This window comes from Papaver somniferum, chromosome 8 (genome assembly GCF_003573695.1).
Source record: "Papaver somniferum cultivar HN1 chromosome 8, ASM357369v1, whole genome shotgun sequence".
Taxonomy (NCBI): domain Eukaryota; kingdom Viridiplantae; phylum Streptophyta; class Magnoliopsida; order Ranunculales; family Papaveraceae; genus Papaver; species Papaver somniferum.
The window spans coordinates 145,472,383-145,496,924 of NC_039365.1; the positions used below are offsets into that span (position 1 = coordinate 145,472,383).

Consider the following 24,542-nt stretch of genomic DNA (forward strand, 5'->3'; position numbering starts at 1 on the left):
ATGTTCTTATGTATATTGTTCACATGTACCCTTATCATGAACTTAGAAACAAAATTTACTGATTCTTATATGTATCATTCCACATTGGTATAGGTGTGGGATTATGAACACTTCCCAACATTGTTCAAGGACTGCCCCTTCTTGAAGATCACAGATATTGACGATCCAGAGGAGCCTAGAGCCAAGAGATACGAGTTCAACAATATTCTGAAGCCCGGTAACAATCGTCGACTGATAGATATGAGATTGGCTCTGGACGCGATGAGTACCAAAGATGTTGTGTTCGATCCTTACAGGGAGGCTAGAGGAAACCACCAACTTTTGAGGTTTGGTAACGTTGCATTTTACCATGGGTCGTTGTTCCACCCAAAGGGATATGTTATGGCTGATCCTCGACATGTGATGCGGGAACTTGGATATAATCAATTACCACCTTTTGAGTCGACCTCTCCTCAAGATTATCTTCTTGACCTTTCACGGTGCTTTTCAACTCCCAATAGGTTGCAGGTTGTATTTGTTTGTCTTGTAGGTGCAATCCATCATAAAAACACCACAACATATATGAGCCAATTTTGAAAGCAAAGGATGTGAAATGAATATTTGAAGGGGCTTGTTGTCCGGCCCTCTTTTAATGATACGCGTGTAGTTGTGATCCCAAACTATGTTCTCAAATTCTTGCATAACGCTCATCCCTTCCCATTCCACCCTTCTAATACTTGCTTGTGTGCTATAAATTGTACTTAGAGAAGACACGTTCGTCTTATCCTTTTCCTTGAAGCCTCTGAGAATTTGTCTCGGTTTGATAAATGCTTTGGTCAATCTCTTTACATCCTCCATTTCATGAGGTTTTAGCTTCGCAACTAGGGAGTGACCAACAAAATCTTTCGGATCCCGGTGGTTATGACGGCCGAACGAAACCTCACAATCCCATTCATTGTTCTTGTCATTTAAACGAAATACATGCTTAAAGGGGCAATTATCCTTCCTCCTATGAAACTTGTATACCCTATTAGTCTTCTTTGGATATACATAATCCTTTATCTTGTGGTTATTCTTATTCTTGTATTTCCCACTTCTCTCGCAAACCATCTCAAAACGGATTTTTGAACCTTGGGTATTCCTCACCAACACACACATGTTCTTAAGAGCAGTCTCTTTAGCCCAAGCAATTGCTTCCTTTGGATCTTTTATTCCCTACATAAGGACAACAATGGGAGATTATAAGGTTCATTACAAGCAATCCAATGGTAATATTCAAGATACTAGGTGAAAAGAAATCTTTGGTAACATACTGGAGGCATTTTTATAGTATTCCGACGTATCCCGACTGAGCGGTTTTGCATTTGTTGGATTAATATATGTCACAATCTAAGGATCGAACGAAAAGAAAATGTATTAGATCCAATAAAGAAAAATTTAATACTATGTCGGTATGCAGTTCCGGCATGCTCGATCACAGTCCTGGCATAGTCTAACTGCACCGGAACTGAAGACCAATTTTGAGATGCTTCCGGCATTCTCAATATATTTAAAAGCAATGCCGGAAATAATGGTTCTGACATGTTCGTAATCTAAGTGGCACGCCCAGTAGGCGGTTCCAGCGTGGCACATACTTACTATACCATGCCGGTATTTGGCTTTAGAAAACACTCATTCATGTATGTTTTTATGTAGGTACCGGCATGGTACGTTAAATTTTAACTGCGCCGGCATGGTAACCTTAGAATTCAACCATGCCGGTAGGATATTCCGTAGAATATTCTGTGATAGGTAAAAAGTAATTTTTGTAACGGCATAGTAATTTGGTTGCGTACTATGCCGGTTTTAGTTTCAAAATGGGGGATATCAAGGTTCCGGCATGGTCGTAGTATGAATACTATGTCGGTATTTGTGGTTCCGGCATGGTATTCATACTTTGACCATGCCGGTACCGAGCTTTTACAGCAGCAACAATGGTGGATTCAAAGAAAAAAAATCAATTTTTCGACCTGATTCGCAGCTTTACCTGAGTATTGAGAGTGCTTATATGTTGAGCTAATTTACTCTCTTGGGTTGGTTCTTCACGAAACACTTCATGCTCATAAAATTCATGTTCCAAAGGTGTTGATTCCACAAAAACTTGCAATTGTGAGTTGTTGTCATTGGTTGAAGATTCAAGATAAGCTCATTGTTGTAGTCGAGCTAAAGATTCAGCAGCAGCAATTAGGGCTGCACAAACCCGACTCAACCCACCGACCCAACCCACACCCGCCTGAAATTACCCACACCCGACCCAACCCACCTAGGAGCGGGTCGACTATGGGTCACAACATCAAAACCCATAGTATTGTGGGTCGATTATGGGTCAAAGCTTCCCTCACCCGACCCAACCCACCCACCCACCTAAATATTTCTTAGTTAATATTAACCCTTAGATTACCTATCCTAGATGAATCACAACCGTTGAAGTAGTGATATATAATGCCTAAACCTAAATCGCTAACTTCACTTCAGTCTTCACTTCTTCAATCACTTCCTTGAATAATCTTTTATCTTTTGAGCTTCGAACAATTGAACTCATTTCTTGTAATTTGTATGCACTTTGCAACTTTGCACCAACTTCTTACTTCTCTGGATTATAATTATCATTTGTTTACACTTGACTTGGGGTCAGTTCTTTAATTGTCATCTGTAAGAGTCTTAGGTAAGTCTGTAACTTTTTTTTTTGATGCAATGTAACTGTAATGTGTATTTTATGGTGGGTAACCCACCACCCACCCGACCCAACCCATTGTAATGTGGGTCGGGTGAAAACCGACCCATTGTTATGTTAGGTTGGTTGTGGGTGACAACTTCTGCTACCCACCATCAGTGGGTTGGGTGGTGGGTGAGGTCAAACCCGACCCAAACCGACCCATGTGCAGCCCTGCCAGCAATTCTCTCTTCACAATCATCTTCCATTTTCACCAAAAAAAAGTTCCCTCTCAAATATTTTTTCCCTCCTTCTACTCTCATCTTACTCACCCAAATTCAAATAAAAATACATATTAATCATTGAACAAATACTTAAGATTTTTTATAATTTTAATTAACCACTAAACCTGATTAGTGAGTAGTAGATTAGGAATTATATTAAATACTTAGATAAGGGATGACCCTGATTTGATATTTGGATCCAGTTTTTGTCTTTTTTTTCTATCCCCAATTATTTTTTATATCGCGCCTTGTTAAGAAATGCATCTTTACTTATTGTCCAAGAGTAATGATAATCTCTCCTCCTTTTCCAATATTCCAATGGATACAAATGCAAAAAGGCTATTAAATCAAGACGTGTATGTTAGAGAAAGAAAGATTAGAATAAACTCAATACAAATATACAATATAATGCAACTATAATGTTTCTCATAATTGGGTTCAACAAAATCTTCCATGTGGAAATGGTACTTACTTTCTTTACTCGCGGAGAAAAAAGTTTTGTCCGCACATAAAATTTCAATCAATTCTATTCACATTAAAATTGAGGTGCCCGGGTCCATGCCAGAACTACATGTCTTGGACGTGATTACAATATAATCTATACTTTATGTCTTTGTGATATTTTTGCCATTTATTCTGGCTTATATCACTTTATACGGTTTGAGTTAGATATAATGATTGTCACCAACCTTTGTGTTTATTAATAGGGAATGATTGATTTGTGGTGGTGAAGACTCGAGAATCAAACCAAACCAAGAATTTCAACACAATTATTACAACTAGTTAGCAGCACCGTCGTCCTTGGCTGTCAGATTGTTGCGTTCTGGAATTCTTTTTCAGTAGACTAGAGTCACTAGACTAGAATATGTCGGTAGTTAGCTTTTTGTATCATCACTACCCGGCCCACCCACATCTTTTCATAGACGACCAGTCATGAATTCCGTTTCAGTACCTGGCTGGATTCACTGAGTTGCTTATGTTCTCGTACCAAATTCCCAAGCTAATTAGTAGGTTCTGTTTCATCACTCACTACCTTGACGCATGTGTCTATCTCTATCTAGGTGATGACATCTTAATTACAAATGTATGTCCATCTTTAATATCAATTCCCTCACATGCTATATCATCTTTCCTTTCTAGCTCTACCGGTTAAGAATCCTAAAGTACGTATTGCACCATCTTTTGTGCATTATGGTAATCAAACCACTCTCGTGCAACGCTGTTACGATCGATAAATTGCTTTCGGTGGTTACGTGCAAAATTCTTACAATTCAGTTGGTCAGATATTGGGATGATCCGGCGGTAAGATTTCTCAAAAAAATCTCAAACAGATCAACAACACCACTACCTCCGTTTCAGAAAAAGTGATATTTCCGCTTTTTATTTTTGACTATTATTAGACCAAACTCAAAAAATGAAAGTATCAGTTTTCAGGAACATCTAGTCTGAATGGTCTAAGAATCGTTCGATTTAACTCAGTGATAAAGTGAGGGTACATTCGTCGGTCGGTCTGTCGGTCGCTTAGATATTTGGATGACTGAGAAATAGACCCAACCTAACAATTGGCAGAGTAAATCCCTCCAATACAGTTAACGTACTTTTAAAACGTAGACTTTTCATTAAGTCTACTCCTGAGGAGTACGATAACAGCAATCATCCTCTTTTCATCTTCTAAGAAATCTAACGATCAGAATTTCACTCTATTCCCTCCTCAAAACTCACAGCCAACGAAAATCAACACGTGTCTTATTAGGAGAAAACCGCGTAAAAAAATAATCAACTCATTAAATTCATTTTATTTTTTCTCTGGGGTTTTGAACGGAAAGAGAAAGAGAAAATGTAAAAACATTCAAACCCAAAAAAAAAAATTGTATAGAAAAACGGAAAATCCGTAAGAATCGTTTATCTTCTGTTTGTGAAATCATCAGATTAGGGTTTTCACGTGATTGAAGAACTTTTTTTTATCGCAATAGAAAAAAATTAGAATTGAGGGGGAAAAAACCTGTTTGTTTTTGCGTGGATTAACAGCATTTTTCTCGTGAAATCGATTTTTTTTAATGCGGCATTAACGGATCTATGTGAACAAGAGGATGAATTAATAAAAGAATTGGATTTAGAAAGAATTTAGGGTTGTTGTTTTTGGAGGTGGTTGGAAGATATGCAGATTGATAGAAGTAGGAGGAATGGAAACCATCATTTCTGTGTTTCAGATTATTTTATAGATCGAAATTCGTCTTTCATTGATAAAGATAGTTACAATATTAATAACAATAATCTATCAATGTCGTCATCATCACCGCCATCTAGTCTTTTGTTGATTCCTTCAACAGGGGGATTGAATTCTAATTGTGGTAATGGTAATGCTAATTATATTGAACATATGGTTTCTAAAATGGATACACTTGCTGGTGTTGCGATCAAGTATGGTGTTGAGGTATTCATTTTTGTTCATTTCATTATCTCCTTCGAATTTTCAGTCACATTCATATATACGTATATTGGATTGTTTATCTTGTTTTGGTACCATTGGAGGATCATATTGAGCTTGGGATGATTTAATTTATGTTTTCGTTTCCAAATGTTTTATAAGTTTCTCGAGTTTCAGAATGTATTTGTAGAAGAAATTTCAATTTTTGGTACCATACATTTTTGGAGTTGTTGGCATAATTGACTCCCTGAATTTCATTCCAAAAATGAGCAACATGCTCATCTTTCCAAATTGTGACACGATGAATAGATTCTAGATGATTTGTAGCTCAAACATCCAGTAAGCCTCCAATTGTGATCACATAATTCTAATCGATTGGTTTCGTTTGATTTAGAAGATCACCTTGACTAGGTTGTATTGCTTGTTATTATTTTTCCGGATAATTACATGTCATGGTTTCTATAGTTGAGTACCTGTTCTGTTTCTTTGTGCTGTTCATTTAGATAACTTGTTGATTACGCTCCCAGATATTTGTAAAATGGAGAAGAAACTCTTCTATTGTTGCTGTCAGGAATTATTGGAGCTGCTACTTCTGTTATAAAAATGATGCTACTCCTGCAATTCTTACTGACTGTGGCAGTTGCGTTATCATTTTTTTAGGTGGCAGACATTAAACGGATGAATGGTTTGGTCACCGATCTTCAGATGTTCGGTCTCAAGTCACTGCATATACCATTACCTGGAAGACATCCTCCATCCTCTAGTCTGTCAAATGATTCTCCTACTCACAGGTATTGCAGTGCTCACAATTCAATCTACTTTTTCTCCGGAATCACAATTATCACCTCAGTGATTCGTTTCATGCATCTGGGATGTTGGATTCTTTTTTCCTTCATTGCTGTTACAAAACATCATGGGGCAGCCTTGTAACTGCACAAATTGGAAGCTCATTCATGGTTGAGATGTTTTTCACCTCCTCTCCTTTGCTTGATTTGCAATTTTGAATATAGAGAATAAAAAATTATTAGAGAGCTAAGGTTTGAGACGAAATTTTTTTCTTTGTTGTGCTGATTGATTGTTGTGTTTGGATGTCTAATTAGCTGGTTGAACATTTCATCTTATCTGCAAATACGAGTTCGGTTTCCAACTTAAGGATTAAGCCACTTCTGATTACATCAAAGAAGGTTTAAAATGTCAAAATCCAACATTTGGTAGTAGATCTATTGTGTGATGACCCCTCAAAACATGGTTCTGTTTGTTTGTATTTTCTTTTGCAATTTCGATCTTGGAAACTTGTTGCTGATGTAGCCGAACTTTAGAGCACGATAACAGTTAATTTGGATATGTGGCTTTCCATCTTAGTTGATGGAAACACAGGATCTAAGGCATTTTTTTCTATTTGAACTTGTTTCAGTGATAGCAGTACCGATCACTCTCCATCCCGTCGGACGGTTCACGAACAGATCTTGGAATCTTTACAGTCCCTCAAGCTGAAGCCAGATCAACCAAGAATTTCTTCAGCCATGAGCAGTTTACAAGGCTATTATGGCCTCAAATCTCCAAATCACAAACTAGCAGAAACTGAAATGTCAGTTTACAGAACAGGCAGAGCTCACTACTTGGAAGATGAAACACAACCCAAAACTCCTTCAAGCTTGCATCGGAAATCTAGGAGCTTAGTTAATACCATATTAGCAGAGAACACAAACTTGGACGAGGATGTACCAGTAGGTCATCCAGATAAATTTGTACGCCGGCGTCAAAAAGCAGATACGGATTGTAATCCCCGTACCCCAGAAACACTACTGAAGGTAGATAACAGCGGCGGAAGTGGGTTTTCAGCAACAGCAGGAAAAAATCTAGCTTTACGGCCAAAATCAACGAACCGACTTGCCCCAACATCAGATATCGATTCAAGCTGGTTGAAACCCATTTCAGTTGGATTTGGGGATACCCCCGTGGTCAATGGATCTGCTGCAGTTCGCAAATCATCGAGCACGTCAAATTTGCACGAGCAAGAAACATTTGTTTGGCCGACTTCTAGATGGACTTCCACAACTGCAGCTAGCAATAGACCAATATTTGATGGCTTGCCAAAACCAGCTACTGGACGGCGAAACAAAGCAGCTCTTGATTAAACAATCCCATATTACAATCTCAAGGACTTTAGGCTATTTTATTCTTTCTGTATTATCATCTCCGTACAGAAAAGTGGAGGACCTTTATATATGGCCTTTCAGCAAGCAAGGCTAATACAGTACATAGCAGAAAAGGAAAAAAACAGGAGTCTGTTAATAAGGGAGGATGAAGAAGTTCTTCCATTTTCGAGTAACTCTAGGTACTGCTGATAAAGGTGGTATGTAACTATTAACCCAACCTTTCTATGGCTTCCCCATTTTGAACTATATTAGTGTATTTCTAGCAGATATTTATTTTCCTCCCAAACCTGGGCTAGTATTTCAGCTGCCATAGGGAGATACGTTTGAGATGCAATCAGTTTCTTTAACCCACTTTTAAGTTGCACCAAAACTGCTTAGAGAAAGCAAATACTGCAACTAGGTTGCTACCCAACATTCTTCACATTGATTTTTTTTGTATTTATTATATCATTTGCTTCTTAAAGTGTTTGGTAGCTGTGCAGTCAAAATACTTGCATAGCAAAAGCATTTTGTATTAGATATGATATGAAGACGAATTTCTATACAAAGTCATGATTTTATCTGGTACATGACCTTAATACTTCAGTCCGGGGAAGAATGAGACGTCTAATCTGGTAGTTGGTTAGAGGTGTAAAACATTTTTTTTTTTCATTCACCATTCACTGGGCTTCATCAACATTATCATACCACAAAAAAAAAAAATTTAATTGATTACATACTTCAAGATTTTTTTTCAACATAAATGCCCAAGCTAAAACAGCTGTAATAAATCGAGAATCGCGGGACTTATGGCGAGGATGATTTGTCAGGAAAACATCCTTGGAATAATGCTAATTTCTTCTTTTTTTTTGAGGCGACTCAGCCAATTATCCTTTTCATTTTACCAGGGGGGAGTCATCTTACGTAGATTAGCACGGCGAAAACAGAACTGATGTAAATTGTTTGCAGGGGGAACTTAGTGCAAACTTATCATCTAATGATGGTTCAGGAACAAGGGAGCATTTATACAGATCCAAATCCCATTTTATACTCCAGCTGCAATGCAACAGGGGGGGGTATGACTGCAGATTTACAACCCCACTTCAGATGCAGAAAGAATATCTGAAAAATTAGAGCAACGGGATAACATAACATTAGATCTACTGGATTAACGTACCACTGCAAAGAAAATAGAAGCATTGAGTAAATGGAATAATTCAATTGTTTCGAGGCATTGAATAGGAAGCGCTAATAGAACGCAAGACTAGCCAAGAAATTTCACTGAAGTTTTCAGCAATTACACGAGGACGGTTTAAGTAAAGTTCTTAAAAAAACTGATTCAATGAACATAAGATAATTTTAAATCTAAACATACAATATTAAGCATAAAAAATAATCAACTAAACATAAAATTTGAGATTGATGAAATCTACTAGCAGTGCTCGATGTCGAAAGAGAGAGACCCTGGCATTGAGTACATGAAATAATTTAATTGTTTGAGGCATCAAAAAGGAGGCTCGAATAGAATGTGACACTAGCCCTAGCCAAGTACCGAAGTTTTCAGCAATTACATGAAAACAGTCCAAGAGAAGTCCTTAAGAAACTGAAATTCTACTATAAAAACGAAAAGAAGACAATGACTGAATTTCAAAAAATATAAAAAAGAAAGGAAGACAATGACTGAGATTAATAAAATCTAAGAACACTTTAAACTTGAAAAGAGATGGACCTGGCTTTCCTCCCATGTTGCATATCCACAATACTCAAAACAGTCTTTCTACTTAAAAAGCCTGATTATATTACGGCGTTAATAGTTTTACGTCCAACACACACCTACCTTACCAACAAAACATATCTTCCTCGATAAATTCAGCAAATACTAGTCATAATCAACATATTGAAACCTAAACATCAAAAGCCGCCCCTTTTAATTTGCGCCATTTTGCTGGCAAATAAAGTCATACTGGATGTTGGAGAGCGAAATTCACAATAGTTTCAATGAAAAAGGATCTACAGATTCCATAGAATATGTTAAAGAAATCCTACAAGGACAACTCCAAGGGAAGGAGATTGAGAAATCCTAAGAAAGGGAATTGAGCAACACTTTTTAGCACTTGACATGAGAATACAGCAGAGTTAGGGTACCAACTCTATAAAGAGGGAATATCTCAAGGAGTACTATCATACTGAGGACTTCTGAACCTCCTTAGGTTGAACATAGGAACGTACTAACAGGCCACATAATTCTCGCACTAGTTACATGAACAATTACAAGAAACCATGAGAAGAAGTTTTCAAGATGTCCTGAATCGATATATTAAGAACAGCACGAAATTGAACACGAGCAAGAGTCAGAAAAATACCAACTAAACTGAACATTATTCTCCCTCAGGCTATAGATAACAACATATACGAGCAGGAAAAGATAAACGGAATAATTGAAGACTCTATCTCATCTATGAACAAGTTGTATATGAGAAACAAAAAGTAAGCCAGTATTAACCCTAAGACCAGTATTGAACTTAAAAGTAAATCTGGAATAAGTAAGCCAGTTAGAAGTTTACTATCCTAAAGGACCCAAAAATTATAAGGATTACCTCAGGCATCTGGAGAAGTTAATTCTGCATGTGACCAGAACTGGGAAGTCTTCTTTGTTAAAATGGGTTAGATAGTGCTAGGAACCACTCTTTCATAACTTCCAAGCTGCGTGGATTTTCTTAGTAACACTAACCACCAGAACCAAAGATTTGGCCTCTTACATTTCCAGCAGTTCACACAGCAGAAGCTTTGCACAACCACACCATTAGCAACAAAGAGAACACATGATTTTTCACCAACAAGTATTCTGATGCCATGACCTGTGACAGTGTGATATGCAGACACCAATTATTGGCACGAACAGAACTTTATGAGGTTAGTAAGAATAATGATTCAACATACAGAAATTAGACATGGTTATTTCAACTGAATAATCTGTGAAGTCGTAAAAACCATAAGCAGAACACAATGCAAAACCATGACACTAAAGGTAAAGCACCTCAGTCTTCAGGGATTACACAAGAACCTCTTGAACTGACAAGTAAAAAAGAATCCTTATTTCAACTGAAGAATTAGCGCGATGTCATTAAAACCATAAAAAAACCATGACACTAAAGGTAAAGCAGTCGTCAGGGATTACACAAGAACCTCTTGAACTGACAAGTAAAAAGAATCCTTATTTCAACTGAAGAATCTGCGCGAAGTCAGAAAAACCATAAGGAGAACACAGTGCAAAACCATGACACTAAAGGTAAAGCACCTCAGTCTTCAGATTACACAAGAACCTCTTGAATTGACAAGCAAAAAAAAAATCCAAATTTAAATAACATCTGCAAGCTAGTGATTATGTGGATTGAATAATATTTATCTTTTTTCTAAGTCCAAGCAAATTCTAAGATAGGCATCGGAACTATGTTGCCACATTCTTGAAGCTCAATCCAGCAGTTGAAGGAGGATAATCCACAGAACATCAAATAAATAAATAAAACTATACTAAACTGGGTCAAGGCTCAAAGATAATCCTTTCCCCAGAAAAGAAAGGTTGCAGAACAGGCGATAAAAGAACTTCCCGAAAACCTATTACTGATAACCAACTAACACTGATCTTCTCAGGAGAATTTTACCAAACCTATTTTAATTTCTAAGAAAAAATATATTCACTGGACATTTGTTACACAACATAACTTTGAACTAAAAATGAAAAAACATCTTTTTATTTCTACACAAGCTGCACTACCAACAGAAAGGTTCAACACGAAACTAAAGAAATTGTACCATGTAATGACTGGAACGCAAAGCTTACGCATTGCCAATCAAGGATAATACACAACAGCCATTTAATTGTGAAAATTATACAAAACAATTGTACATGAGCTGGTTTTATCATGATGTGAAATACACAAGTCAACTGCTGGTGCTACCCACCACTGGTCTTATAAAGGAAGCACCTTCCATTTAGCATATAAAGGTGCTATCCGAAAATTTCACATGTCTAGGAATAATTAATGTATATCTTCCGCGAATAAACTATCTGCAATAGTTACAGGGCAGGAAACAACTCCGCGTAATAGAAGCACGTGTACACAACATTAAAGACAGTGTTCCTCTATTGGACTCTAAGCCCTTAGTCCCCCAAAACCTTCTTACCATGGCTTTCGCATATTTCAATAACACATCATCTAATCACATCCACTTCAAAATATTTGAAAGATAAATGCTTTACCCTTTATTCACACTGTCTATCTTCTATACGTATAAGAAGGATAACTTCATGGTCACATGAAGTGGATGCCATGGGTATTTCAAGCAAACAAAATTGTCAGAAACTCAACTCCATGCTTCATTATACAACACATAAATCACAAAAATATGCCATTTGATCAAAAGAGTTCCTGGAAATCAGAGCATAATATGGAGCCTACACAACTTGATTAAGCATGTTGGGTAATAGTAAGTAAGTTCGATTCGCGGAGAGATTACTAATTTAAACCCATCCGTACCAAAATCACAACCCAAGATAGATATGTCTACTGTGATGTTTGACTGTAATACATACTGAGTACAAATGTTCGTACTGGCAGAACAACTTGTACAATCACCATCAAAACGCTGGAGCCCCAACCCCCACCCCCCCTCCAAAAAAAAAAAAAAATTAGACGCCTTAGGACCACCAGTTCATTAGTCAAGCCAGGAAGCACACATAGAATAGAGCTTAAGAGCTCATTTTTAACAGGACTAGCACAACAACATCCAGTAACATAAGTCTGAACATACACATATCCGATGCCCACCAATAAAGCTATCCATCCCACTCTCCGTTGCAGAGAGCGATGGAACTCATTCTGTAACTACAGAAGAAGAAAAAGATGGTCATAAATGTGTTGCATATCTTGAATGTTTCAAGTATGCGTGCATCAAAACCAATCTGAAAGATGGTCATAAATGGTCATAAAGATGGTCATTAAAGGAAGCACTCAGTTCAGAGAAACCTCATTAATTTTCTGCTCTTTAGTATTAGGAGCAAGAACCCAAAAACTTAATATATCCTCCTCCATTATTGTCAGTAAGCACTTACAGATAGAAGAAAGAATAATTACCTAGCGTCCTTCAAACATATGAATTCAACAATTTACTTCATATAACAAGAGAAACGAATAGGTAAGTAATGCTATAAACAGCGGTAACATTCAGTTTCAAAGATGGTTGGAAGCATAAAAATATATATGAATGAACGCTATCACAAAATTCTAGAAAGTCGAGAACATATGAATCAAACAAGACTAGAATGGGGGGAAAAATCAATTACTTTCTTTTTCTCAAACAACAACCACTTGCATATTCTTTAAGCGGATCACTTAAACTTGCAGCACATAAGAACTTCAGTCAAGACAGACAGTCGCAACAATTTGATATAACCAGATGGCTTGTAGTTTGGTCAGCAAGACTATACAATGCTGCTTACATGGTGATATGAAAAAGGTGGTGAGGATAAGGCAATATGTGAAAAATAAGAGAAGGGAGAAGAACCCCTACGCATCACATAAAGCATCAATTATTCAACTTGCAATGTAAGTTACACTACAGCAGACATTATAGCTTTCACCTGTCGTCAACGAGTAGTCTATTTGAGAATGCACCTTCGAAGGTTTTTCGTTTTTGCGGGAGTCTGACTGGGATTATGTCACTTATAAAGTTTCTATCTCAGTGTCTTTAATGTTTGTGTGGGATGGGCCGAGGCAACTCCATGCTTTTTCAAAAAGGACATAATGCTTCTATGTATATATATATATGTATACTGTAAGTGAAAGAAGACATCGATAACGATACAAATCTTCATGCACGACTACATTGTATACAGTTAAACAGCTCAAGGAATACCTAAGTAGAGTAAAGAAGCACTACAGGGCAGAACAATCACAAGAGCTACAAAACTCATATTTATTGCTTTAAGCAGATTATTTCTTAGTCAAAGCAATAAATTAAAATTAGCTCAGATATATATTCTTGTCAAGCAAAAATAGCAGGCTTACGATCTGTAGCAGCAGTTTGTCGGTCAGGAAAAAAAAATACAATATACACATTCCTCCCGAGCACCTCCTCCAGATGTAACACTGTTTTCTTTAGTGTTTGCTGGCCATTCTCACTCAGATGCCAAGACCCTTTCTGCCATTCGGTGGCACACGAATTTCCCACTTCAATGGGTACAACTACAACCACATAACTGAAACAGCAGCAAGGAAAATAATTAACCCCAATTCTGAACACAATCCATCAGAATAACAATCGAAAAGCAAGCAACATTAGGTCAGCCAAATTACACTCCAAATATAACTGGGTTCTACGAATCATCATAAGATCATGTTGGGATAAAGCTTCTTGATTTATGACTTAAGTCCCAAAGCAAAAGGAGTATGGATACGAATATAAAAGGGCTTCTGAAAGTCAGAAAAGAACTTCACTCTGCAGCAAGGAAAAATTACATTTCTTCTAAGTTCCAGTGACATTGGTTGATTCCTTTTCTTCTTTCACTAACTAATTTTCTTACTGACTTGTGTCTACAAACGACTAAAAATTATTAATGCGTTTACTTTCTCAGTTACAAATTAACTTATAAATTGTGGACTCAAAATGTAACTATTATTGGTCGGTTCCTTTCGATTTTCTGCCAAATCATCCCGTCATGATTTGGCCTCCACAGTGTGTTGTGTGTTCTACTAAAGGTCGCATACACTTGGAAGTGTGGTAACATTCCTCTTTACACTGTTGGGAAACCCAAAGCAGAACTACTGAGAAGTTTGTAGAGTTATGGAGTTCATATGGTAAGCAATACACCAACGCAAAAATTCAAAATTATGCTTATGCCGTTCGTCATTACCATCATCATGCTAGTGCAACTGCAAAGATACATCCCAGCTAAGAAGTTATAGTACAACATCTCTTTGCAGCATTTATGCCAGACGACATGGTGACAAGACTACCAGGAGAAAGATCACATCTCCAAACATAAGGCTCAATTTCCAACAAACGTACAAATACCCTAGGAGTTATTGCAGCTCAAATAGATCTACATCATTCCACTCAACACCCGTGCCAAATTTCAGACGTACCGGTGCTAGGAAACCGATTCTTCAACTCATCTGTAAACTTAATTCTATTTAGAATGTTTTATTGTATGAATATCTTAGGTCAAGGTTTGCACATGAAAATGTGATGGCAGGCATACGACATGTAGGCAGAGCACAATGTCTGAAACAGCAGATTTTAGTGAACAGTAAGAATCTACACCAGCTTGGATTAAATCAGAGGAAGGGAACTCACTGGGATTACGAAACAAGGGTAGTACACCTTAATCTTATGATGATCTCCAAGAATTATGGGTGGAAATGTCTGGCCTACATGGAAGCATCTGCGTAGCACCATGACCTGGAGAACTCCAACAAAAAAAAGTCTTATAGACAGCAATAAGCACTAGACTTCGATAAAAATTCCAATGACAGCCAATCAAGGTCACCTGGCATTGGAGCTCCAAATGGTCGAGGATTATGGATAGGATGTTGGTACCCCATATTATTAGGTGGTCTATCAATCGGTGGCCGAAAATACCCTGTTACAGCAAAATCACTAAACTTTAGTGCCTTCATTTGTTTGAGGGAGCCACACAATCTCTTCTTTTCTTTTAATATAACAGAATCCTAGACAATTCACTGGAATTACAAAAAGCAACCAACAATCAGGCAAATTGTGACGAGTATTTCAAATGCATAACTTGAAACCATAGGAATAGTTATTTAAACAGATACAAATTCAACCTGCAGTGATGCTGCTGCATTCTGATTAGTCAAATGGTAATTTGTACGCAACTGATGTGCGTTGAGTATCAATGATTGCGTTAAGATATAGGTCATAAGGACATGCTTTCTTATTGTGTATGATTTTGGGTCAATAAGTAACCGTATGACACTTACTTATTTTCTTTTCCTGTTCTCTTCAAACTATAGATTCATATGATTAACCAACTGCTCTACAATGTTAGCATGTGTTCTATGAAAAGGTGTTCGACTCTTGTCATGTCAAATCAAGACAATCAGTACTACCAAGTGAGCTATGCGCCTAAATTTTAAGTGTATATCTATCCTCAGTATCATAAACGTTAAGGCTTATTTTCTGTAAACCTGAAGTCTCAGTTCAACTCTCCAAAATCAACAAAATACCAAATACAGACTTGGAGATGCAGTATATCTGTCCTCAGTATCATAAACATTAAGGCTTATTTTATCATTCAAGTCTAACCATCCACTACTTAATTTCTGTAAACCTGAAGTCTCAGGCCAACTCTCCAAAATCAACAAAATACAAAATACGGACTTGGAGATGCAGTATATTGAAGATTTAAAGCTAGTGCATGCGTGTCTCGACAGGTATAATAACAAGTATTTAAGATAGTTAACACGAGGGTACCCATACCTTCAGGTACAAAAGGCGGTCCAGGACATGCGGGATTCCTCCCTCCACCTACCCACATACCATGCTGATTGTCTGTATTAAAATCACCTGAAGATATCCTTCTTTGTTCATCCATACCATACGGTCTTTGACCATTGGGAAGAGGGGGCAAAGGGTATGGACGGGGATAAATATGCTGCTCTTGGTGCTGACAGGAGGGCTGTGGGTACGAGAAATGATTGGGTGGTGTTTGTGCAGGGGGGATGGGAGGATAAGGTCGATGAGGGTACGGAGTAGAAGGGGGACGAAATTGTTGGTTGGGTTGGGAAGCTTGAGAAACTGGATACATGTCATTGTGCCCATATTCAAAAGGCCTTGATGAACTGAATCCAGAATCATCGTGCGGACGGCATGACCCAGGTTGCACAGTGCTTGATGACTGCTGGGGAAACATTTCATTTCTTACATTCCTAACATTGCCAGGGTGAGGAGTAATTCCAGCCGTTTGATGAACATGATTCCCCTGCATTAAGAAAATAAATGAATGTGGTGACTGCAATTAGAGAAAAGTAACAGAACATTATTTCCAAAATACTTACACTGGGAGGCCTCCAATTTTCTTGAGGTGGAGGAGGATGATAAGGTACTGGTGGTGAGCAAGATGACAAAGAATGTGGAGGTGGGAACGATGGTTGAGGTGGCATTGATGGTTGGGGAGGGGGCATCGTGGATTGAGGTGGAACTGAAGGTGGATATGTAAATGAAGGTTGAGGCGGCAGTGATTGTGGAGGCAGTAATGTTTGTGGTGGAACTGGAACTGGTTGGAAAGGTAGAGGTGGCTGTGATGACAGATGATGTGGTGGAGGCGAGGGTGGTGGAGGAGGTGGTGGCGGTGATGAAGGTGGTAATGGCGGTGGAGGCGGTGGAGAATCCAAAGGCAACGGTGGAGAGCCAAACGGCAGCGGGGGAATCTCATTTGGAGAATCTGTTGTTACTTTCAACGTACAATCCGAATTCAGCTGTCTAGATTCTAAATTGGACGAACCATTCCGAGCCGTATTTCTCTCATTCTTAGGAGAACCAGAAACATCTTCCATTTCAAGCTCACCATCAACATCCTTTAAAATGAGATGCCGCCTATCGTTTGGAGTAACCGCACCTTGTTCTAGCCCTTCTGTGACCCCAGCAACATCCAAGGATATTTTATCTCCTAACTCTTTAAGCATGCTGCTAGGAAACTCGTCTTCATCCTCGAATACACTAGACGATAGAAACCCAGGCAACTCAAATGTTGCATTGCTGAAAGAAATACCAACCAGAGAAGTATATGTTAAAACAAAAAATGCTACCACATCTAACAGGGAAAGAGATATGGAAAATACCCCTACAAGATAAGTGCTCAAATAGCATTTCCAAAAAAAAGAAAAAAAAGGGGGGAAGAAGAAACGAGAAGACATGTCTCCATGATGCACGCAAAAAAAAAAATATACCAATTTTTTCACCGAGAATCCCCTTACTTGGAAGATATGGGAACATCAAATGACCCAAGTTGAAATTAAGTGTATGAAGTATGCCTTGAAACTTCAAATATACAACTGATAGCTGGTCTAGACAGCTAAAATTATTATTAGGATTAGACACTACGACATCAAGCTTGATACCTATCTAATGTTTAGGTTGAAGGATAAGAAAACCACGGATTCCAGTCACCGGATTATTTTTCTTGTGACGGAGTAAATGAAAAAACAAGAGTAACTACAATAACTGCAAGATAAGAACCAACATACCTCCCATACTCATCAACAAGCATCCCCTCCATTTCTCTAATTGGATCATCTATAGCACGCTCTGTTCGAGACGGCCGTCTATGAGAAATTCCAGTTATCATGTCATCATTAGGAAATCCAAAGTCCTCCACGTAACGTCGAAGAACAGATTCAGGCAAGATCTTTCGCTCAAGCCATAAGCGCAATACCTGAGAAAGGAAATTGTCGGTTTACCCACTTCCAAGTAAGAGACTACCTTAAGTACAGTTTTACAAACAATTACCTTAACACAGTGACGGCGATTCTCCTTAGCTCCAGCTGGAACAGCAGCACCTAGTAGACGTGGCAATGCTGCTTGTACTGAAGGAATATAAGACGAGCCCGCAATACCTGGGTTCAAAAGCTTATCAAAAAAACGGGTAGAAAGTGTGCTCACAGTTCGGTGGAACTACTTAATCAAATGGCTTCCAAGTGAATTAGCCAAACCAGGCGTTGAGACATTGTCACAGGGAAGAAAACAACACGGACATTTTTATTACTACTAAAACATTTACAACGTGAAATATATCATCCATAATGAAAATGTGCCACCTAGAACTGAGAGGTGGAGTTAATACAACATCCTCATACCTTTCTGATTATGTGAAATTTGTGTAATAGAGTCCACTAGAAAAAACAGATCAACTCTGCGATGAAAACTGGGTTCGCTCTCCAGCTTTCGAATAAGAATTTCCACGATCTGCATGTGACCAATGACCTTCTAAGTTAGAATTCACCTAGAGAACATCATTGCTTGCAGATAACATAGAGAAATATAAGTTTTGTTACACAAACATCCACGCTATTGCCTAGTTGAATTCCATGGATGAGAACCACATGATGCCAATAGTTGATATGTACGACATTTTTTGGCTTTATTAAAAGTTAGAAAAAGCAATTTGTTTTAAATCGTAATCCATCCCACGGATACTTTAAAAAAGAATGTTCCACGCTTGACAGAATTCTATATTACTCTTTGTGACGCACTACTCCAGAACTTAACCAGCAAGAACTTAAAATCAGGGGCGGATCTACAGCTTAGCCTAGGCTGGCTCAAGCAAGCCCCAAAAGTCCAAAAAAGCATTTTTTCACTACCTAATTTGCTTAAAATGGAAATATAGGCCTGAAAACTAGCCTTAAGCCAGACCTAAAATATGGGATGCAGTCCAGCTAGTTTATCAAGCAAGCCCTTAACCAAATTTCTGGTTCCGCCACTGCTTAAAATATCTTTGAAACCCCTTAGGAAGGTTTAAAATTTCCACTCGATATCTCCAACACTCGGAACAAAATACATTCATCTAACACCCAGCTATAAATTACTACATTCATCAAAAGAGCCTGTGGTTTAAGACTAAAAGAAAAGGTGCAAACGGTGACGGATGATTTTCTCTGGACGAGCGGTAAGACGATATACTCCCGCCGTCCCATAAAAAGAGAAAGACCACTTTTGTGCGCAGAGGTAGTAGTAAGCAATGAAAAGGTTTGGAAAAAAAAAACTGCAATATCTGATGACCTAATCTGCACCGACTTATCTGGGAAAATGATATTATGGAAAGGTAAATGGCCAATGGAAAGGTATATGATACACAATATATTGCATCACTCACCTCACTAGCGATTCCATGCTTCGCGCAGTCAATGGCATGGCGAGTAGCACGTCCAATACTGTCCTTTGTCCTCGACAAGGTCTCAATCATTCCTTCGAAAGCATCTCGAGCAACAGCAGCCTCAGTACAACCACTTAACGACTCCACAGGTGCCCGGTTTCCTGAACTAACTCCACCCTCTTCCACGTCTTCAGGAGCCAATTGATGTTGTGATGTGAATGGACGGGAATGAGGAGAGCCTATAGCTGAGTGAGAATAATATCCATTTGCGTCAGTTTGTACTATTATGCTAGAGCCTACTGCCAAACCAGGACCAGGGCTTCTCCCCTGAAGCAAAGAACCGGAGGATATGAAAGAGGGAAGAAGATTATCATGTGAGAAGGATTGCAAGTGAGCCTGTTTCCTTTTTGCTTGAGCTGCAGCAATAAGATTTTTCATAGACGTAACAGAATCTTCAAATTTGGAATCTAACAATGTAATGGCTGTTTTATCCTCTTTTGCAGCTTCCAATCTGCAGATACACAAGCAATCACGCATTTATCCTGAGATGAAAATGTTAAATGACAAATAAATGTTACATTTAGAAAAGCAAGACATTATACACATACCTCTCAAGAAAAGCATCAGTATCTGTGGTGCTTTCCACTTTCACTCGCACGCTGGAGGTAATCCTTGAAGTTTCAGATGAAGACGTAGGCCTGTGTTTCTGGGACACCACTTGATTGGAAGAACGCTTTAAACTATAAGAAGCCTGAGCTGAGCCTTTATTTGACCCTGCCTGGGACGATCCACATGGTCTGACTTGAGGTTTGATGGGTCTAAGCTCTAGTTCCTTAGCTTCGGCAACAGACCCTAAGGAGGTTTTAGGGGTAGTAGGACAGCTAGTCTCCTCCTTCACAACTGATTTCTGAGTTACTAATTTTCCAGGACTAGGGGTAACATGCAGAGCCTTTGCTTTTTTCAGCTTCTTCTCTTCAGTTTCACTTGGACTTGGTGATGAAGTCTCATTTGACGGCTTGATAGGCAATATACCATCCTCAGACAAATTGGTTGGTCTGGCTAAATCAGAACTTTCAACTTTAACTCCAGCAACTTGTTTGGTAGACTCAACATGAGTTGGCGTCTTAATCTTATATACTTTTTCATCTTCGTCTTCGTCATCATCCAACCTTAGAAGTGCTCTCCGTCTAGAATGAACTTGAACGCTAGGAGACCTAACATTACTGGTTCTCGACATTTCCTTCTTACCCGAACCAGCTTGCTTAGCACAGTCAGACATAACCTCTACTGCCCGACGGCATCGCTTCGATAGAGGAAGAACATCCTCATCGCTTGGCAAGGTAGATCCAACATTACGCAACTCAGTTCTTGATTTTGAGCGCTCTTCAGCTTTCTTACCTGATGAGGGTTTTTTAACATCTGTATGCTGTGGAATTCCTTTGTTGCCAACGACAACCGACGAATCTTTCTTTCTTCTTTCCACAACGGATTTTTTAGCACCAGGGGTAGTGTTTACTTCGTTGCTTTTTGGTCTTTTGGCAGGATGCAAATCCTCAGCAGTATCCAACCTATGCTTTCTATCTCTAGGCTCTGCATTCTTTTCCCTGCGATCTCCAGAATACAAAGGTCCATCTTTGCCCTCTTTCTTAGACTTGACTATATTTTCATTGTCAACATCACGAGAACCAGACGTTTTACGAGCTGGCATGTCATGCTTTTTAGCTTTTATGAGGCTTTTATCTTTCTTCCGACTACTACTGATATCTGGATCATATTTCACGGAGCTGGGAGATTTTCCCTTCAAGCTACTGCATGGGGCAGTTTTTCTTTTCCCTCCATCTTTAAGATGTTCTCCAGATTCAGTTACGTCAACATCACCATTTAGGTTATCATTTTCCAAAGGCGAAACTGCTGAATGCTTCTTATTCTGGAGTTCAACCATACCCTGTCCTTTCTTTCCTGGAACAGCTACCACTTTCTTGTTCCTGTCACCGTTTGTGACTGCCTTCTGTCCACTACTGCCCCGCTTTGTTCCAATTGCCACAGCTAAAGTAGGAGAACTATCATCAGCCAAGCTAGTAGAAGGATCAGCATCAGAAGGAGAAGCATGGTCACTACCGGCTTCCGATTTTCCTGAAATGCTCTCTACCTTCTTGAGTTGAGAATCACCAGTGGCCTTACGATCCTCACCTCTACAACCAGATTCTTCTTCTATTGGGGAAGCATTATCTGTCTTGTGTGCATCGTGCTTCTGCAAATGTGTCCCGTCATTAGATGCATTGTTTCCCTTACCAGATATAGTTGGAGAGACTTGTTTTGCATTACAAGAAACAATAGGCTTTACATCCTTGCTGACACTCTCACCCTCCTCAGGTGGACATTCCTCGGAAACAGATACTTCATCGCCTAAGTCCTCTTTACAAACACCTTCCTTGTGCTCAACCACCTCAACCTGGTCGTTCAAGTCAACTTCCCCACCCTCAACCAAGGGAACCTCTTCCCCTTTACATTCATCCGAATTATTTTGCTGAAGATCTTCAAAAGCTTTGCAGATCTCGTTTACAGCACGGGAAAAATCACTAATGGCCTTACCTTTAACTGTCTTACTTTGGCATCGTGCTGATAATTTATTCTTAGTCTCATTAGTAAAGGCTTGTATATCAGCAGGGGCTACAAATGCACTGCATACATCAGAGAGGGGATTATTAAGATCATAAAGAACCCTGAATGGGTATTACGATATGATAAAACTAAAAGGCTGAAGAACATAAGATCAAACCAAAACAGAAAAACCCAGCCACAAGAAATTAATATTCCCATTTTTTTTTACCATCAAATACCAGTTCGTGATGGTGCATAAGTTACATGAATGTACACAATAGTCAGCCTTAGGGGTTTCAGGTGCCCAAGTACTAAAGAATCAGACATCCTTCATGGCTTACATGAACTTGGAATAAATGAGAAGTAAATAACAAACAAACTTGACAGTTGATTAAATGAGGGTAACTTTTTCACATTTAACTGCTTCGAGATTCCTTCAAAGTTAGCACTCTCTGAGCTTATAACCTGATATTGTCAAGTTATAAAGTTTTTTGCAGTCTTTTGATTGTTTCAGGCAATCACTAACAAGTGAATGTAAGGCATTCTAAGGAACATAACTTAAATTTTCTTTCACCGGTAACTGGAGGTGTAATTATGTACCTAGAGTTTGCAACAAAACGGCAGATAGACTAGCTAAATCTGTCCGTAAGTTATGTTCTGTTGGAGAATGGTGGCATGAGCCTCCAGAAATTCTCCTTGCAAATCTGACTCCGGATGTATCTTTTACTACTGTTTAATCTTATCTTTGTTAAAAAATACACTAGTGAAAGATTAAACATCAGGGTTAAGCATTCTGAAGACAACTACCCCTAACAGGTCCTAGTAAGCATTTCAACACAAACCAGTTAGGAACTTGGGAATCTGTTGAGACAAAGGAAGGCATCATTGCTGAATTCTGTGTGTCAGTGATATGAGACCCACGGAAAGCTCCTAATGCTATTAGCTGAACATGACACTTCTCTTTTGCAATACAGAGTGAAGGTATATTTGCCATGGCTTACCAAAGTTTCTATCGTATGTCAAGGTAGGGATGAAAATAATGATTAAATGATCAATTTAGTACTCAGCAAGCATTAAAGTTAGTCCCATTGATTGGAACAATCAATTTCGCTTTAAAAATAAAAGTTTCCAGCAGCATAAAGAGTCACAAACATGTGAAGATCAGATAGACTACTTACATTTCAGCAGTTCCAAAGAATTGAACGAAGTATTTTCTAGGATCTGGACCACGCTCCCAGTCTTCAGGTCGGCTTATCTGTTAGATTTAAACACACAAGTAAACAATCAAAATCAATATATATAATATCCAAGTGTTCTAGATTGACAGACTCAAACATCAGATGAACCCATTAGATGTCTTAGTACCAATAAACTAACTTGGATACTACTAAACTAAAACCTAGTCTATCTATTGAACAACCTTTGTCTAATCTCCCATTCTAGTACGACAAAGTTGCAATAGATTTCAATCCAAGCAATTGAGAATTAAATCAGAGACTGATAAACAAATTAACAAACTGTTCAAAACCTATGGTTTCATCATCATCCAATCAAACCCTACAAACTAATGTTGCACTGCTACTCCCCAAGTAGTAGTAAGTACCAAAACATCAAAATTTGAGTACAGAACAGAAACCCTAAAACATACCTTCGCTGGCCATGCAGGGAAACCTTTAACCTTAGCAAGAACCAGATCCCCTAAACTTAACTGATTCTTCGCTTTGTTTCTATTTGCTCCTCTTTTACGCCCCGGAGCCATGGCGATACAACCCTAATAAAAATCCTCAACTTCCTCCAAGTATTTCTTCACAAACAACAAAACCCTAAAAATCTGACAAATCAATATACCAAAAAAAATCACCAAAACGACAATCTTCTGAGATTTATGAAAGAGGGATAAGATGAAGTTGATGGGGCAATATCTGTGTCGTCGTCTAATGCGGAGAAATCCAACGATGATGATCAGTAAGCAATGAAGAATTAGGGTTTTTCTTCTGCATTTCGATTGAAAAAGAGTTTACGAGAATACGAAGAAGCGGAAAAGAAAATTATGAGGAAAATGTTTTTTCTTTTTTTTTAGGGGGTTTTCAGAAAAGAAAAGAGGAATTTGGGTTCTGAAAGAGGAAAAAGTAATTTATTTGGTCGGTGTTTTTTTTTGTTGCAAGTATTATTTTTCTCAGTAAAACAATTTATTAACCTTGGTTAATTTGTGTCGGTCTCTTTTTAACTATAGTTAACGTGATGTCGATTCATAATACTGAGTTATCAAGTTAAAACTCACTTCATTCACTTGCCCAAGAAGAGCAGAAAGGTGGATATTTAAGACAACTGAATTCAACCCACCAATTGAGAAGTACGGTTGTTGATCAAAGAGAATTTTTTTTTATTATTATTTTGATTTATTGTTGAATTAAAAACTAAATTTTGAGTTTCTGGATTCCACTAAAAAGCTTCAACGATTCTTAATCTTTACTTTATCTGCTAAATCTAAGTTTGGAATCAGTGAAAAAGAATTTTCTCAAACATA

At 38.3% G+C, this 24,542-nt stretch overlaps 2 protein-coding genes across 5 annotated transcripts; one reads left to right on the forward strand and one right to left on the reverse strand.

The window, feature by feature from the left end:
- Positions 1 to 4,755: 4,755 nt before the first annotated feature.
- On the forward strand, positions 4,756 to 7,893 carry LOC113303348. The gene is made up of 3 exons (XM_026552381.1): positions 4,756 to 5,389; positions 6,044 to 6,174; positions 6,798 to 7,893. The coding sequence occupies exons 1-3, from the start codon at positions 5,114 to 5,116 to the stop codon at positions 7,519 to 7,521; spliced, it is 1,131 nt and encodes a 376-aa protein (XP_026408166.1). The 5' UTR covers positions 4,756 to 5,113; the 3' UTR covers positions 7,522 to 7,893.
- A 344-nt stretch (positions 7,894 to 8,237) lies between these two features.
- On the reverse strand, positions 8,238 to 24,121 carry LOC113303347 (ENHANCER OF AG-4 protein 2-like). Of its 4 annotated transcripts, XR_003337421.1 has the most exons (15): positions 23,664 to 24,121; positions 23,194 to 23,270; positions 20,023 to 22,095; positions 19,415 to 19,925; positions 18,399 to 18,507; positions 18,052 to 18,158; positions 17,790 to 17,977; positions 16,602 to 17,301; positions 16,024 to 16,525; positions 15,071 to 15,163; positions 14,905 to 14,982; positions 14,435 to 14,805; positions 13,590 to 13,780; positions 10,119 to 10,379; positions 8,238 to 8,643 (listed from the first exon to the last, which is right to left on the reverse strand). XR_003337421.1 is itself a non-coding variant. In XM_026552380.1 (12 exons), exons 1-11 carry the CDS (start codon positions 23,772 to 23,774, stop codon positions 14,912 to 14,914), a joined length of 4,542 nt encoding a protein of 1,513 aa, XP_026408165.1. In that variant the 5' UTR covers positions 23,775 to 24,121; the 3' UTR covers positions 13,472 to 13,780; positions 14,878 to 14,911. The 4 variants fall into 4 exon arrangements, 1 of the variants encoding a protein (XP_026408165.1); XR_003337422.1 differs by lacking the exon at positions 14,435 to 14,805; XR_003337420.1 differs by lacking the exon at positions 14,435 to 14,805 and having other exon boundaries at positions 14,878 to 14,982.
- Positions 24,122 to 24,542: the final 421 nt, after the last annotated feature.

Coding starts and splice junctions, on each gene's coding strand:
- LOC113303347 (XM_026552380.1), bottom strand. CDS start 23,774: ATGGCTCCGGGGCGTAAAAGAGGAGCAAATAGAAACAAAGCGAAGAAT. Junction 18,159..18,398: donor AATTTCACATAATCAGAAAG/GTATGAGGATGT, acceptor TTTTGAACCCAG/GTATTGCGGGCTCGTCTTAT. Junction 17,978..18,051: donor ATCGCCGTCACTGTGTTAAG/GTAATTGTTTGT, acceptor TTCCTTTCTCAG/GTATTGCGCTTATGGCTTGA.
- LOC113303348 (XM_026552381.1), top strand. CDS start 5,114: ATGCAGATTGATAGAAGTAGGAGGAATGGAAACCATCATTTCTGTGTT. Junction 5,390..6,043: donor CGATCAAGTATGGTGTTGAG/GTATTCATTTTT, acceptor TCATTTTTTTAG/GTGGCAGACATTAAACGGAT. Junction 6,175..6,797: donor AATGATTCTCCTACTCACAG/GTATTGCAGTGC, acceptor AACTTGTTTCAG/TGATAGCAGTACCGATCACT.